General features: G+C 47.3%; 1 protein-coding gene across 14 annotated transcripts in view; it reads right to left on the bottom strand.

The window, feature by feature from the left end:
* Positions 1-755: 755 nt before the first annotated feature.
* The window catches only part of Dtnb (dystrobrevin beta), a 207,203-nt gene continuing 192,122 nt past the window's right edge, over positions 756-15,836 (bottom strand). For 10 of the 14 annotated variants that reach the window (XM_031356373.1, XM_031356381.1, XM_031356374.1 and 7 more), the window contains 5 exons: positions 9,160-9,319; positions 8,279-8,368; positions 7,315-7,355; positions 2,519-2,554; positions 756-1,039 (listed from right to left, as the gene is read on the bottom strand). In XM_031356373.1, the coding sequence (XP_031212233.1) occupies positions 7,333-7,355; positions 8,279-8,368; positions 9,160-9,319 (273 nt within the window). In that variant the 3' untranslated portion in view covers positions 756-1,039; positions 2,519-2,554; positions 7,315-7,332. The remainder of the gene's footprint in view (positions 1,040-2,518; positions 2,555-7,314; positions 7,356-8,278; positions 8,369-9,159; positions 9,320-15,836) is intronic. The other 4 variants (XM_031356384.1, XM_031356371.1, XM_031356376.1 and 1 more) reach the window with 3 other exon arrangements.

The following is a 15,836-nucleotide window of genomic DNA, read 5'->3' as shown; positions in this document are numbered from 1 at the left end:
GCTTCTCCCAGCCTTGAGCTACTCCAGCTGGAAGTGGAAGTAAGGCAGAGAGACACATGGGGCTGGAATGCAACAGTATCCATTCCCCATTCTCCCTTCACTGAGCCTTTAGGAGACTCTCATGGGACCTCACCCTATGGCTCTGCACACACCTCAGAATTAGGGAGGGGTCTGCAGAGGTGGGTAGGGAATACTGCAATGCCAGCTGTGGGCCCTCTCACATCATTCCAGTCGCTGCCCTTTATAAATATTTATACTAGCTTTTCTACTAAAAATAACATCCTGGAGCTCAGGGAGCAGGAAAAAAAAAAAAAGGAAAATCAATGTGAATGGGACTCAGTGATCACATGTTCCACAGGACCCCGGGAGAGGATGCATGAGCAGCACCCAGGCAGTGCGCCCCCTGGATGCCAGTCCCAGCTTGGCACATAGAATCCGGCTGCTTCCCCACTGACTGGACCACAAAGTTTTCTGCCTTGCTCCTGGCTCCGCAGCAACAGTGCAGCACAGCACTGTGCAGGCGGAAACCTCACCGGTTCAAAGAGGAAGGGGCACTATTTTTAGCACTGAGGCCGGGGTGTAGATGTCTGCAGAGCTGAATGAGGCCTGCAGTTTTCTTTGCATAGACAGAAAGTGTTGTTTTTTAAAGGTCAAAGGTAGGAAAGAGATGCATGCGCCACACGAGGGAGAATACCCTGTGCTGGCCAGACGCCAGAAGGAACCTCATTTGGTCAGGAACACACACGGGCTCAGCGTTTTTTCTTTTCTTTTCCATCTCCTGGTAAATTCCTGATGCAGAGATGAGACCATGCCCTGAGGGAGGGATGCAGATGCCAGCACATGCAGGAGGCCCACCAGCTGTGGCCTCAGGCAGTCCCTCCCCATTTCCCATAGGCTTGGCTCCTCTCTCTGGAGGTTGAATGAGTCTGGCAGCCTGTAAGCCTGGTCCAGGTGTGCAGCAGAAAGATGGATAGGAATGTGCCTCTGGGGGAAGACCTTCCCCTGGTCTCGGTGCCAGCTTGCTCCTCCGCCTCTGCACCTGTACAAGACAGACTGTTAGTCACAAGCACACTGGGGGCTCAGGACAAAGCCAGCAGCTGTGAACCAGAAGACCTGCATGGAGGGGGCTGTTGGGTCTCTTGGTCGGTTCTTCAGTTGTGCATGTAGATGTCTTTTCTCTTTCAGAGGGACAGGGCGAGAGTGTGCCTTCTGAGGTCATCGCCTGTGTCACAGGGGTGGGAAGTACTTTGACTGAATAAAAAAACTGGGTTCACAGTGGCAGGTTTGAAAGGGGAGGAAGCCCAGCCTTTGGCAGCAGACAGCAGGCCGCAGTGTGCGGCACTTTTCACCCGCCTCGACTGCTGGCTTCTCATAGGTCCTGCCACTGGTCAGAGGCAGAGACACCAGCTGACTCATGTCCTGGCATGACTGTGGGCTTAGACTTCCTTGTGTGCATCAAGGAAGCAGACTCCTTGGTGCTCACATAACTCCTTTCCATGCTGTCGCGCTGGCCCTAGGGACAAAGGGAACCTGGCAGGCTCCTGAAGGCCTTCAGTCAGTTCCTGACCTCACCAACAGCACACTGCAGCCTGGGCTTGCCACAGGAAGGGCCTGGTCTGCACATACTGAGTAATAGCACCTGGGTGCTGCCCATCTGTAGCCAGCTCTGCAAACCAAGTGTGCAGGCTGACCTTGCTGGGAGGGTGGGGGTAGTTCAGCCCAGAGGCAGCTCTGAGATGACAAGACTTAGAAGGCTGTCTCAGAAAGTTCCTTTGCTGGCTGGTGGTACCATGGCCCTGGGGTTTCTACCCTGAAGATCTGTAACTAAAAAGGATGCTCAATTAAAAAAAAAAGTAGAGACCAGGCATGTTGGTACATCTCTTTGGTCCCAACACTCAGGATGCAGAGACAGTTTAATCTTTATGAGTTCAAGGATACCCTGGTCTACATGACAATTCTAGGACAGCCAAGTCTACATAGTGGTACCCTGTCCTGAAAAAAAAAAAAAGTGAACTTGGAAGTTGCAATAGTTCATAGTAGCTTAGCTGGTGTCAGAATACAATTAAAAAAAAAGGGACACTTATTCTTTAAAACTGGTTCCTTAAGACGAGAAGAGTGTCTGTCCTTTGACTCACTGGCTCTTTGTGGTCAGTGTGACAGGATAGGACCACGTTAGGAGGCAGTGTTGAGTGACAGAATCTCAGGGGAATTCGTGCTATGGGTTAGACAGTGGCTACTGAGGACAGGAATACAGAGGCAGCCCAGGGAGGTGGTTACTCTCAGCTGGTGCTCTGCAGCCTGCTTCAGTCAGTGTTATTGGTGACACCAGGCCATGACACTCGATGCAAGACAGGCCACTGCCTAGACACCCAGTAAACAGGTCCAGTGGCTGCTGCTGTGGGGGATCAGAGGTGAAGTTGGGTTCTTTCAACAACATCCTAATGGTAAGTTAGGCTTGCTCCGGCTTGGGACCTGGGATGGAAGGAAGGGTGGAGGAAGGGGAAGGCACATTACTCACCTGCGCTTCCCGTGTCCCGGCCGCTCCTGGGCTAACCTGCAGCAGCAGAGGCAGAAACAACACAGATCACACTCAGGCTTTCCTCAGCCCTCTGGACTTCTCTAAGGGGCTTTCCAGACTCACCCGGCCCAGGGGCTAGACTCACATTTGCCTTTCTGTTGAGCTTTCCTGCCAGGGATTATGGGGTAGAGGCAGATGACCTACAGCTCACACTTCAACTGACATGGAGTATTGTGAAGAGAAAAATCAATGAATGGAAGCAGAGCCTAACTCTTGGGAGCAACTACAGCGGGATCAGAGCCTGTTTGGTTCTGAAAGGAAACAAGGTGGGAACAGTTGTGATGTGGACATTGCTTCTCTATGTTCTGGAACAGCATTGCTATCTGGCTCCCCTTGGACGTTCTGAGTTCATGTCTGTTCACAGAGAGTTGCCCTTAGATGTTCTAGAGTCCATGTCTATCCTCAGGGCCACTGCTGGCCAGATGTGCATCAGGGTGCCTCAGTGTATAAAATGGATTGCTAGGGGGCGTTCTGAAGGACCCAGATGCTCTGGAGTGCCCATATATATATGGAGTTCTGGGACAATCAGAGGAGGCAATAGCCTATGCCTCATTCTGTGATCTTCTTACACTTGGCATGTTGGCATGAGGGGATGCTCAGTGGGAAGGGTGCCACAGTACAGCAGTATCCATCTCTGGAATTCAGATAGCCAGCGTAGAACAGACTGAGGTGAAAGCTAGGGGTGAATATGGCAGGGATGTTGCTTTGGTCAGAGTTCTTCAAAAGTACCCCCTGGGTACTTGTGACTTGTGTGCTGAACAGACCATGTGTGCTGGGCAGGGAGATGACTGGGCTGTGTTTGTGTCACATGAAACTGAGCTCACTCCAAAGAAAATAAAGCATTTTCTGTAAAATCAGTGGTTACTGATCTTAAATGTCTCTACCATATCTGCAAGGACCCACGTAGTGTTGAGAGGCAAACAAAACCAGACTCTGTTCATCTCCTACCTCAGCTCTTTACACTCTTGCCCTTAGAGATGGAACCTAAAGGCCATAAAAGTTCAGGTCTTCTCACAGAAAGCCTTCACAGAGATACAGACCCAGACACGTGTACTTAGAGGGATGAGGAGAGGCTAAGAGCAAGTATCACAGGAAAGTACTGACAAGAGTCTGTCAGGGACAGAGACAGAGGGCCCTGAGTCGCTCCTGCGAGCGACTGGGGGCTGGAGTCCATGGCCAAGGCAATAGTGAAGCGGCGGCAGCAGCAGCAGTCTAGGCTTGCTTTGGGGAAGTAGAGGGAAGCTAAGGAGGCCTCTAGGAAGGGAGGCCACGGCAGCAGCTGCTATGTCTTTAGTCAAAAAGGTTCCACAGCAATGCTAGGGTTTGGTTGGGGTCTGGGCATATGCTTGGGGGTGGGTGGGTATTTATGAGTGGGCATGTGTGTTCCTCCTGCTCCATAGCCCTTTTTATCTGGATCTGGACTCTGATTGGCTGTTCTCTTCTGACAGTCTCAAGTGTGGTCAGGCCAGCCATTCCCCCGACTTGTGCCCAGTGGCCCAGTTCTCCCAGGCCTCTCTCATCCATCCCACCCCTGAGGGATAAACAGCACTACAAAGCCACTGTTCTGAGGGGTTCCCACCCGTCTCCCCTGACTGCCTTCCACCTTGCACTGTGGCTTTTCCACTTCTCTTAAGACTAGCTGTTCTCTTTAGATTAAAGCACTGAGCTTGGGGTTGGAGACTACTGGGGTGAATCCAGGCTCTGCTACTTATTAACCTATTCAGTTAATAAGCCTCAGAGCCTTGTCTAGAATTCTTCCTGTCTGAGGCAGAGAAGCCAGATGAAGATGGCCACGTTACAGACCACTCCTACAGGAGGTAGCTAGGACCAATCCTGCTCTCTCCTCACCTTTCTTGCTTTCTCCCTTCACCTTTCTCACTCACTTAATGCTATCCTGTCACCCTCTTCACAGCCTGAGATAGGTTCATTCACTGGCATTCCTAGAAGACAGGTACTGTTCCAGACACTGGGAATATATCACCAACAACACAGGCCAAAATCTCTGCCTCGGGGAGTTTATGTTCTGGAGGAATCCAGAAACAACATCTTGATATATGAGATAGACTCTCAAGCGTCTCAAGAGGACTTTGGTATCTGTTTAATATCCTACTGAAAGATGACAGTCAAGAGCATGAAGTCTGGAGTCAGGAAGGCCCATTCAAGCCCGCTCAGAGGCTACATGAGCAGACTCCCCTAGAATCTGCTTCCCTTTTACTAAAATGGCAATATTATCATTTGTGTGTCTCAGTGTTAAGGATCACATGGGATTTTCCATGAAACCACTTAGTGCAGCTCTCTTCCCACATAACAAGTACATAAATAGTTCATTGCATAGCAAGATGAGGAAGGCATTACTGCCCTTTGCCAACACCTTTCTTTCTTGGTTTTATTCTTCCTATCTATTCCAACCTACAAGTCTCTTCCTTTTCAGAAACTCTTGGTATTATACATTTTTTTTTTTAAGATGAACCCAAGCTCACCACATGCTTTAATACACATCGTTGAGATGGAGCTGCTTGGGTAGGTATTATACATTTAATGGTGGGTTTTTTTGTTTTGTTTTGTTTTATTTTTTGTTTTTTGTTGTTGGTTTGCTTTTGAGGCAAGGTTTCAGGTAGCCCACACTGGCTTCAAGCTCACTTTGCAGCAGAGGATGAGCCTGGCTTTCTGACCCTTGTCTCCACCTGCCAAATGCTGGGATTGCGGGTGTGGTGTGTGCCACTGTTCCTGTGGTCTATGTGGTGTTACAGTTTACCCTGGGCTAGGCGAGTATCTACCAGCTGAGCTGCCTCCAAGCCAACATCCAATACTTTGTGATCATGCCTTCCTGCTTTGTCCCCCGACCCCTGACTTCTTCGGCATACCTCAGTCATACTTCTCCAATTAGACCATCAACCCCATGAGGATGGCAGGAGATGTTTTGTGACTTGTTGTATCCTACAGTATGAGTAAGTCACCTGACCTTACTACCCATGGGCACACCTCAGAGGCAGTTGGGAGAACGGGCAGGAGGAACTGTCGGGGCACTGCAGGGGGAGGGTGTGGTAGGAGAGAGGTCAGAAACAAAGGGGAAGGAAGTGTCTACTGCTCTAAAGCTTGGGTTCTCAAACTGGGGAACTTGCCTTTACCCCTGTCTTTCTCATCCTGCATCTTCTCTTCTTCCTCTGTACCTTTCTCTGCTATGGAAACAAGTCCAAGGAGGCCGGTGACCCTTTGGTACAGTGCCTCTGTGGGAGGCAGGTGAGTGTGGCACTGTTGGGGGCCTGAGGCAGAGACCTAAGGCAGCAGGCAGCCTCAGGGTGTATGATGTCCCTGCCCCTGCCCAACAGCTCCACACCCTGGCACTGTCTGACTGGAACCTTGCACAGCCATGAAGCAGAGGGCATGATGACAGATCTGACGGTCAGGGTTGGGTGCTATCTACTAGAGTTACACTTAATATTTTGCGTTCCAGTTCAAGAAAACAATTGTAGAATTGTATGCTGCATGGAAACCCAGATTTGCATGGGCTCTGAAGTGGAGCTGGGTGCTCTCTCTGAATCAAGATCCTGGAAACCAGGCCACATCTTACCAGGTATGGACAAACAGGACAACTGTGTCATATTTGAGGTGTTAACGGGATTGGGTAGAATCTCCTAAAAATGAGAAAACTTGGGTGTGACCACGTTATCTCCCATCAAACGATGGAAAGGTGGGCTGTAGAGGAAGATGGATTTAGGGCAGAAATGGAGATTTTAGCTCCCTAATTAGGAATAAATCTCCAGTAATTAGAGCTGGCTATGACTGAGCCCCCTGGAAATATTCAAACTGGAGGCCTTTATATTATCAGAAAGTTCAATTAAATATCTTTAAGACCCTTTTGAACTCTATGATTCAATTCCTTAAAAATATTTTTGAAAGGTGAGGAAGACAAGCTATAGATGTGTGTCTTGTGCATGCTGCCGGAAGTGTGTGGGAAGACAGGCTGGATATCTATCCACTGCCGTCCTAGCAAAGCCTCTGAAGCCACCTTCGAGGAAGTAGTCAACACATGCTCTACTGGGCAGGGCTCTCCCCTCCACAGAAGAGTAGGGTTTACCTCCTATTTATCAACCTATAATAGGCTTCTGTGCTTGGGACCTCACAGAACCTGGCCTGTGCCTGTCCTGGGTGGGGTTAGAGCCCTGGCTTCTTGTTTTTCTACAGCCAAGCTCTAGAACTAGTTTTGCCTCTGAACTCTGAAGTGATCACAAGCAAATCACTTTTTCTGAAAAGTTACTTACCACATTTCTAAAATAAGGGGGCTGGATGGACGATAGGATCGCTAATAAACTTTTGAAATGACACACTAGTACACTTGCCCCCCTGCCCCCACCACGCAGCCCAGGTGGGCTTTGCATTCCTAAACCTCCCTAACTCAGTCCCTGCCAATCACATTACATTCTCATTCTTGAGTACTGCGCTTGTGAGCCACTTGTTTTGCATAAACCATAACAAGTGGTCATGAGCTCAACTGTCCTTTATTTACATGGCTTAAAAACCCCTTAGAAATTCCCTCTGAAACTGTAAGTGAAGTTGACTAGGGAACTGTATTAGAGAAAAGGCCTTCTAATCAGCTGTGCAGTCATCCTGAAGTTCAGGCACCCCGACTCCCCCCCACTACCACGCACAGTGAGGGTTGGGCTTCAGTGTGGGCATGAGAGATGGGATGAGACAGGGTAAGGACATTGTCTCCTGAGGCAGAATGGGCCACTAACCTTAGCTGGGAAAGCCAATCAGGACACATGTGTAATCTCTCCTGCAGGAAAACAGATGGACTTGAGGGTAAGTGTGGCAATAACAATAGTCCTAAAGGGGAGGCTTCCCTCTGCTGAAAAATACCCAGGGTGTGTCTTCCAAGGGAGTGTCTGGATGATCCATGGGAATGCTGCTCTGTCTGTGCTTTGACTTGACAGCCCTGCTAAGCCACTGCAGAGTGCTAAGCACTGCATTAGGTGATAAAGGACAGAGATGGGCCCTTGGTCTGAATGCGGCACGCAGCACTCAGGACGGCAGCACTCACAGGAATGCTATGGCGGCTCCATTACTGATGGAGCTTGGGGGTACTTGGAGGTTGGCAGTCTTAAAAGAGGTTAAAACCTCTGTCTTTCTCAGGTTTCATGTAAGGGGAAAGGCTGTGAAGCAGAGAACTCCAGGAATCCACGACAATGGCTGAGTCATAGAGCGACAGAAAAAGAAGTCAGATAGGACCCAACATGAGGAACAGAGGGAGCTGCAGCTGGGATCTTCAGGTGAGATCAGAGCCTGGACACGAACGAACGAAAGGAGAAGACAAGAGTTTCAAAGAGAATCCAACAGGAAAGCCGAAGGGCAGCTGGAACAGAGACAGGGGCTTGGTGCTGACTGCTGCCACATCCAGGGTAGTTTCAGAGTGAAGTGACGACCAGCCTAGGGAAAGATGAGGCAGACATGAGGAAGTAAGGCGGGGTCTGGCTGCACTGAAGAGCAGGGTTTCCTTCAAGCTGGAACTGTGTCTGCTCCATCAAACTGCTCTTAATATAAACTGTGATCATGTGGGAGGGAGGTACTAGGTGAAGATCCCATGTATTCCTAGAAGGGAAAATGGAGTGGAAAGGGCAGCTGTGTGCTGGGTGGTGGGATAGGGCAGGGGGCATGGGTACAAAGTGGAGGAGGAGACAGGCAGAAAGCTTTGGGTTTCACCTGAATGGAGCTCCTTCACCAGGGAGGACATGGTGTTGGTGATGGAGTCAGCAGCCACCAGCAGATCATTGCGGAGGTTTCTCCTTGTACCTGGGGGGTCAGAGCAGATGGTGCTGCAGGTGAGTGAACATGGAGGTAAGTACTGGGAGATGGCCCAGCCAGTGAGGCCCTAAAGTCCAGGTGCAGAGACAGCAGGAGTGAATGCAGCGGCTTTGTATGCTCCTAGAACACCAGGAGCCGACAGGTCACACTCCATTTTCTCTACTGGGAATACAGAACCTGTCACACCCATGTTTTGTGGGCGTCACAGCAGGGGGTTTCAGGTGAGTTTTGCCCAGGGTGTTTCTCAGTCTGGGTGTGGTGGTGAGGGGTTATATCTCCAACACCCATCACTGCCCCCCCATTGTCTCTACTCCCTCCCCTCACGACTCCATTGTCCATTATTGAAGATTGTAGGCCCCCAGTTCCTCAGATGACTGTGGCAAGTGCATGCTTACTGACCTTTGGCTAGGTCCTATGGGGATTACTACTCTTCCTGTTCTTGCTTGTTCTAAGGACCTTATAGGAAGATGTAGCACCTGAGTTTATTCCATCCAACTCCTCTGGAGAAGGCAAAGCTCAAAGGGCAAGGCATTTCCTTCAGTCCAGAGCTCAGAACCCAGGAGAAGAGCCATCTTCACACATGTGCCTGTGACCTCCCATGGAAGACCAGCCCACCATGGAGAAGGAGCCAGCACATAACTTATTTATACTGTAAATCTGATTAGGAAGGCACACTATCTGATCCTCCAAAGCTAAGAGCACATAAGGAAAGCAACTGGAAAAACCCTGGCAGGGAGCCTGTATGTGCTTTCAGCCCCTCAGCTCTCCTGGAAACTCACCTTGTGCAAAGGCCTCCTGAACGTCTCCCCCAACTCCACTCAAGGAATCCTGTGGGCCGTGGGTCGGGGTGGAGCCAGCAGATGTGGAACGCACAGGCATGGGCATAGGGCGGCCACCTCCGTGGGTGGGTGATGTATGTGGTGACCCTGTGGCTTGAGCCTGGGAGGATCAGAGAGAAAAACGTATCACCTCGGGGGCTCTAATCTCTCCAAGAAAAGAGAAAAGCACTTCCCAGGGGCATGCTTAAAAAGAAAAAAAGAGCTAGGAGTCAGCAGAGGAAGGAAAGAAAGAGAGGTAAGGGGGCAGGGTGGGAGGAAGAATACTGTAAGAGCAGTCTGAGACCTAGCACTTAGGAGGCAGGAGAATGGCTGAGAACTCAAAGGTAGCCTGGGCTACACAGTAAGTTCAAAGCTGCAGGGTGAGAACCTGTCTCAGAAAAACAAAAATAAAGAACAGGCTGAGAAGGATCAGGAAGAGGGGCAGAGGCCATGCTGTGGACATGCTGGCCAGAGGAGTGGCTATACCCAGGAGGTGTCAAGCGGGATTAAACACCCCACAAACACCCGCATGCTTGCATGTCCACATTCTGTACCCATTCTCATCTGATTCCCCAAGAACCTGTGGGTAGAGATTGACCGCCTTTTAATATCAGTTTAATAGATGAAAATAGCAAGATTGCCGGGCAGTGGTGGTGCACGTCTTTAATCTCAGCACTTGGGAGGCAGAGGCAGGCGGATTTCTGAGTTCGAGGCCAGCCTGGTCTACAGAGTGAGTTCCAGGACAGCAAGGGCTACTCAGAGAAAACCTGTCTCGGAAAAAAAAAAACCAAAATAAAACAAAACAAAAAAATAGCAAGATTGCGTGAAAAATAAAACAAAACAAAAAACAAAAAAAGAAAATAGCAAGATGGGTGAGACACATGTATGTTGAGAGTGTGTGGGAGGGAGCACAGCTCAGCAGAGGCAGACACCAGAATAAACCCCTTCCACTCTGAGGGCAGTTCTCCTCAGACTCGAGATCCCACACCAGGGAGCTGTGCTCCTGAGGACCGCCCAGGAGGCTCTGCAGCAGGATGCTTCTGGAGGGTCTCCTCAGCAAAAACAGCTACATTGTACCTGCCGTGCCCTGGGGAGGTCTGTTTGGTTTGGGTAGTCAAGAGAGTCAGTGGGAGTGGTCACCTGCTCACTAGAGGGGGAGCTTCCCTCAGGAATGCCTAGGATAGGTTGTTTTTCTCTTTCCCTAAGGTTTGAAAATTTATTCGTTAATATTTATTTATTTACTTATCTATTTATTTAACTTACTTATGTAGACAGGGTCTCTCTACATAGCCCTGGCTGTCCAGGAACTATGCAGATCAGGCTGGCTTTAGTCAAACTCGTAGAGATCTGCCTGCCTCTGCCTCCTAGTGCTGGGGTTAAAGGCATGAGCTACCACCTTCCAGCTATTCACTATTCTTTTTTTTTTTTTTAAAGGTTTATTTATTATGTGTAAGTACACTGCAGCTGTCTTCAGACACACCAGAAGAGGGCATCAGATCTCATTACGGATGGTTGTGAGCCACCATGTGGTTGCTGGGATTTGAACTCAGGACCTTTGGAAGAGCAATCAATGCTCTTAACCACTGAGCCATCTCTCCAGCCCCCCCTTTTTTTTATTTTTTATTTTTTATTTTTATTTATTTATTTATTTTTGAGACAGGGTTTCTCTGTATAGCCCTGGCTGTCCTGGAACTCACTCTGTAGACCAGGCTGGCCTTGAACTCAGAAATCCGGCAGCCTCTGCCTCCCAAGTGCTGGGACTAAAGGCGTGAGCCACCACTGCCTGTATTCACTATTCTTAAAGATTTGTTTTTGACTGGACTCAGACTTGTAAGACTTCTTGGTGAAGATGGCCTATGGCTCTTGGCGATCTGTTCCTGGTGTTTTTTTTTGGCTACTTTCATGCTCTTGGCCAAAAGCTTAGCATGTCCTGCAGCCTACCATATTGTTTCTTCAGATCGACATGGTAGCTTTAATGTTGTAGGACACATGGCGTAAGAAGACTAAATCTTCGGCATTTGGTCCTAGGTATTTTGTACTTTCTTTGTTCAGGGGCTTTCTGACATGATGGAAATCATCCCCTTTAGAGAAACTGAAATACTTTCAGATTCACCCACAATGCACTCTGTATAGATTTGCACTTCCCCTTTCCAGTCTCCCTGGTCTATAACAAGAATACTCCTTAACAACAGGAGCACACTGCTATGGACCAGCACACTTGCTTCAGGGGAGAACCTTGTTTGTTGTTCCCACCTGTAGGTTCAACCTGCATAACCCCTCCATCCAGAGCATCAGCACTTACTTCTGTGGCCATGCTGTTCCAGGCCTGCATTCGCTGTCCACTTCAACAAGTTTCTGACAGCCAGGCAGTGGTGGCGCACACCTTTAATCCCAGCACTTGGGAGTCAGAGGCAGGCAGATTTCTGAGCTCGAGGCCAGCCTGGTCTACAGAGTGAGTTCTAGGACAGCCAGGGCTATACAGAGAAACCCTGTCTCAAAAAACAAAACAAAACAAACAAAAAAAACAACAAAAAAACAAAACCAAGTTTCTGACAGCCAGTGGCTGGGAAGGAGATATTCAGCTTCATTTTGACAGGGCTGCCATGAGAAAGACGTGGGTAGCTTGAAACAATGGGTGTGTGTGGGGGTGACTGCTGGAAGAATTAAACCAATCAGAGGCAGATCCCTGAGCTGGGGGCGGGTAGTCATATTGGAGGATTTTGTGGGAGCAAAACTGGGAGAATGGAAGTGACCATGAGAATGAGTTCCTGTGAACCCCTTAGGGTGGGATCTAGTTCAGAAATAACACACACACACACACACACACACACACACACACACAAGCAGGCTGCCTAGAGGGATACACAATGGCTCCTCTCACTGCTGCAGCTGTGTGGGTGCTGAATGGAATATTTTGTCCTCTAGGGTTCCTATTCTCTAGGTTTGTTTTCTGAGACATGGCCTGAACCTAGAGATCCTCATGTGGCAGTCACATGCTGGGATGTCAGGAGCATGCCACTCTGCCCTTCTGTCTGTGATTCTTATTTGACGTGTGTATTTTGTGTGTGTGTGTTATTTATTTTTTAATAGGGTTTCATGTAGCCCTGGCTGGCCTTGAACTTGAGGATAGCCTGCTCCTCCTGCTTCTACCTCCCAAGTACTGGGATTACAGGCATATTATAATACCAGCTCTCTGTGTGCTTTAAGAAATGTAAAAGCTCAGAAAATAACCAAGAACAACACCATAAAGCCACCCCAAATGAATAATTATGTACAATTTATTTTAATCTAAAAATAGTACAGATAAACTTGAGGACCCCTTTACCACCAAATCTTCACAGGCTCAGTGCCTTTATCTTTTCTCTTTGGAAACTTCAGTTTTTCTTATCAGAGGTCTTGGTGTAGAGTTTTTAAACCTATGTGTGTGTGTGTGTATGTATATATATATATATATATATATATATATATATATATATATATGATTATGAATAATATATAACATTTTCATGCCTTTAAGTTCTATATGAAAGGTATTAAACTACAATAATTACTATTAAATTTACTTTTATCACTTAGCATATTCCCAGAGAGTGATGAATGATATCAATAAATATGAGTTTAGATCTATATTTCACATCACATTAAATACCAATGACTGGGCAGTGTTGGCACATGCCATTTATCCCAGCATTCAGAAGGAAGAGGTGAGTGGATCTCTGTGAGTGTGAAGCCATCCTGGTCTACAGAGTGAGTTCAAGCACAGCCAGGACTACACAGAGGTAGTAGTCTGTCTCAAAAAACTCAAGCACAGAAGAACCTCAAAATGGAGCATAACAAGTATTAGACTTAAAATCCTATGCAAAGACTTCTTGGATCTAACACACAAATCATGGTATGTAAAAGGAAAACTTCCTTCTTTAACGTGTGTGTCTGTATGACGTGGGAAGTCCAGAGGTCAGCATTAGGTACCTTCTACAGTCACTCCCCATCTAATCTTTTTAAAGAATTATTTATTCTTATTTTATGTGTATGGGTGTTTTGCCTGCATGTATGTGGGTCTATGTAGCACATATGTGTCTGGTAAGCAAGGATCAGTCAGATCTGGAACCAGAGGTACAGATGCTTGTGAGCTGCCATGTGGGTTTTGGATTTGAACCCAGGTCCTCTAAAGAAACAGCTAGTGGTCTTTATCTCTGTCTTTTTTGACACAGGGTCTCACTGTATAGCCCTGGCTACCCTGGAACTCACTATGTAGACCAGGCTAGCCTTGAAGTCACAGATATTTTACTTCTCAAGTGCTGAGACTACAGGTATATACACCACCACACCCAGCATGGCCATTGCTCCTGACTTCTGAGCCATCTCTCCACCCTCTCACTGAACCTGGAGCTCGCTGACTAGTTTGGTTTGCTGGCCAGCAAGCCCCAGAGATGGTCTTAATTCTGCATCCTCATGCTGCCACCATGACCTGGTTCTTACATGCCAAGGGCTTCACCAATAAGCCATCTCCCCAGCCCATGATAAAAGCTTTTTTTTTTTTTAAATTAAAGACTTTTGATAAAATATCCAGAAAAGAAGACTTTGACTGTTCTTATCACGTGAAATTACTTGTTTATAATGATGGCTTTAGCCAATAATACATATATATACACATACATACATAGAGAGAGAGAGAGAGAAAGAGAGAGAGAGAGAGAGAGAGCACAAGCGCCGGGCAGTGGTGGCACACACCTTTAATCTCAGCACTTGGGAGGCAGAGGCAGGCGGATTTCTGAGTTCGAGGGCAGCCTGGTCTACAGAGTGAGTTCCAGGACAGCCAGGGCTACACAGAGAAACCCTGTCTTGAAAAAAAAAGATCAATATATATATATATGTATATATATATATATATATATGTGTGTGTGTGTGTGTATATGTGTGTGTGTGTGTGTGTGTGTGTATATATAGTTGGATCCTTCTACAAAGAGATGTAAAATTATCATCTTTTGGCCTTAAAAAAAAGAAAAAAAACAAACAAGCATTCTTTGTTCTTCAAAATAAGTCATTAGACTCCATATGGGCAGACAGATTCAAAACTAGATCAATATAAACAAATAAAACTAGAACAGCACCGGGGAGGCAGAGTGCAGGCAGATCTTTGAGTCTGAGGCTAGCTCAATCTACACAGTGAGTTCTAGGACAGCTGGAGCTATGCAAGAATGACCCTACCTCAAGAAGGGGGGGTGGGGCTGGTCATTAGGTGTGCCAATCTTAGAACTGGAGGGAGAGGCAGAAGGATCTGGGGTTGGAGACCAGCCTCAGCTGTACAAGGAGCCATAAAAGTCACCTGCATGTGTGAAACCCCATTTCAGTAGCAGCCGAGGACTCCTGTATCTATATCAGGTGGCTCCAAGGGAACCAATACCAACAATGAATAATAAAAATGATAAAAAAATAAAATGAAAACCTAAGTGATAAACAACAACAAAAGAAAGTGAAAGGATGACACAGAAAGAGAAAAGCCTTAAGATGACATATCTCAGGAGGGACCTGCACCTACCACATACAAAGGACTCTCCCAACTCAGTCAAAAAAGGACAAACTAACTTTAAAACGGGCAAAAGATCAAGCACACAACTGTCTAAAGATACAAAAGAGTCCAACAGGCATGAAACGGATCCTAGAGCACAGTGAGATATCACCTCACGCCTGGTACCTGGTAGGATGAACACTTACGACAGACTCATGACAACGAGTTCCAACATGAATGTAGAGAAACTGGAATCCTCAGCAACCAGCAGGAATGTAGGATGGTGCAGCTGCTTTGCAGAGCAGCCTGGCAGTTCTTCAAGAGGCTGAGTACCACATGACATGACAGTTCCACTCCCAGGTACATACCCACCCAAGAGAAATGAAACACATTTGAACAAAAATTAGTGTCCAGAGGTTCACAGAACATCAACTAACACAGCCAAAGAGCCAGACCAACTCAAATGCTGACTGATGAACACTTTAAATAAAATGTGCTACCCAAACAATGGAATACTATTAGGCGATAAAAATGAATGAAGGACTGATAACATATGCCTTAGTTAGAATTTCATTGCTCTGAAGAGACAACATGATCAAGGCAGCCTTAATAAAGGACAACATTTAATTGGGGCTGGCTTACAGTTTTAGAGATTTAGTCCATTAGCATCATGGTCAGAGACATAGCTGCTTGCAGGCAGACATGGTGCTGGAGAAAGTACGAAAGTTCTAGATCTTCATCTACAGGCAAGCAGGATACGTAAGGGTATAGCGTGAGCAGAAGAGACCTCAAAGTCCACCCCATAGTGACACACTTCCTCCAACAAGGCCACATCTACTCCAATAAGGGTCACATCTCCTCCAACAAGGCCACACCTCCTAATAGTGACACCTCCTATGGGCCAAGCATATTCAAACACATGAGTCCATGGGGACCATACCTATTTAAACCACCAAAGACATCCTACATCATGTTGGAAACATTTTGCTAAGTGAAGGAAGCCATTCACGAAACAACGCAAGTTCTAAAATTTTCTACATGAAATTCCCAGAACAAGGAAATCATAGACAAAATAAACTAGTGGTTAGCTGGGCAGGGTGGCGTTTGGGGAGCATGAACAATGGTATGA

Source organism: Mastomys coucha, unplaced genomic scaffold, assembly GCF_008632895.1.
Source record: "Mastomys coucha isolate ucsf_1 unplaced genomic scaffold, UCSF_Mcou_1 pScaffold6, whole genome shotgun sequence".
Classification (NCBI taxonomy): Eukaryota; Metazoa; Chordata; class Mammalia; order Rodentia; family Muridae; genus Mastomys; species Mastomys coucha.
The sequence above is the reverse complement of the archived record's forward strand: the minus strand, read 5'-3'. Positions and strand labels throughout refer to the sequence as shown.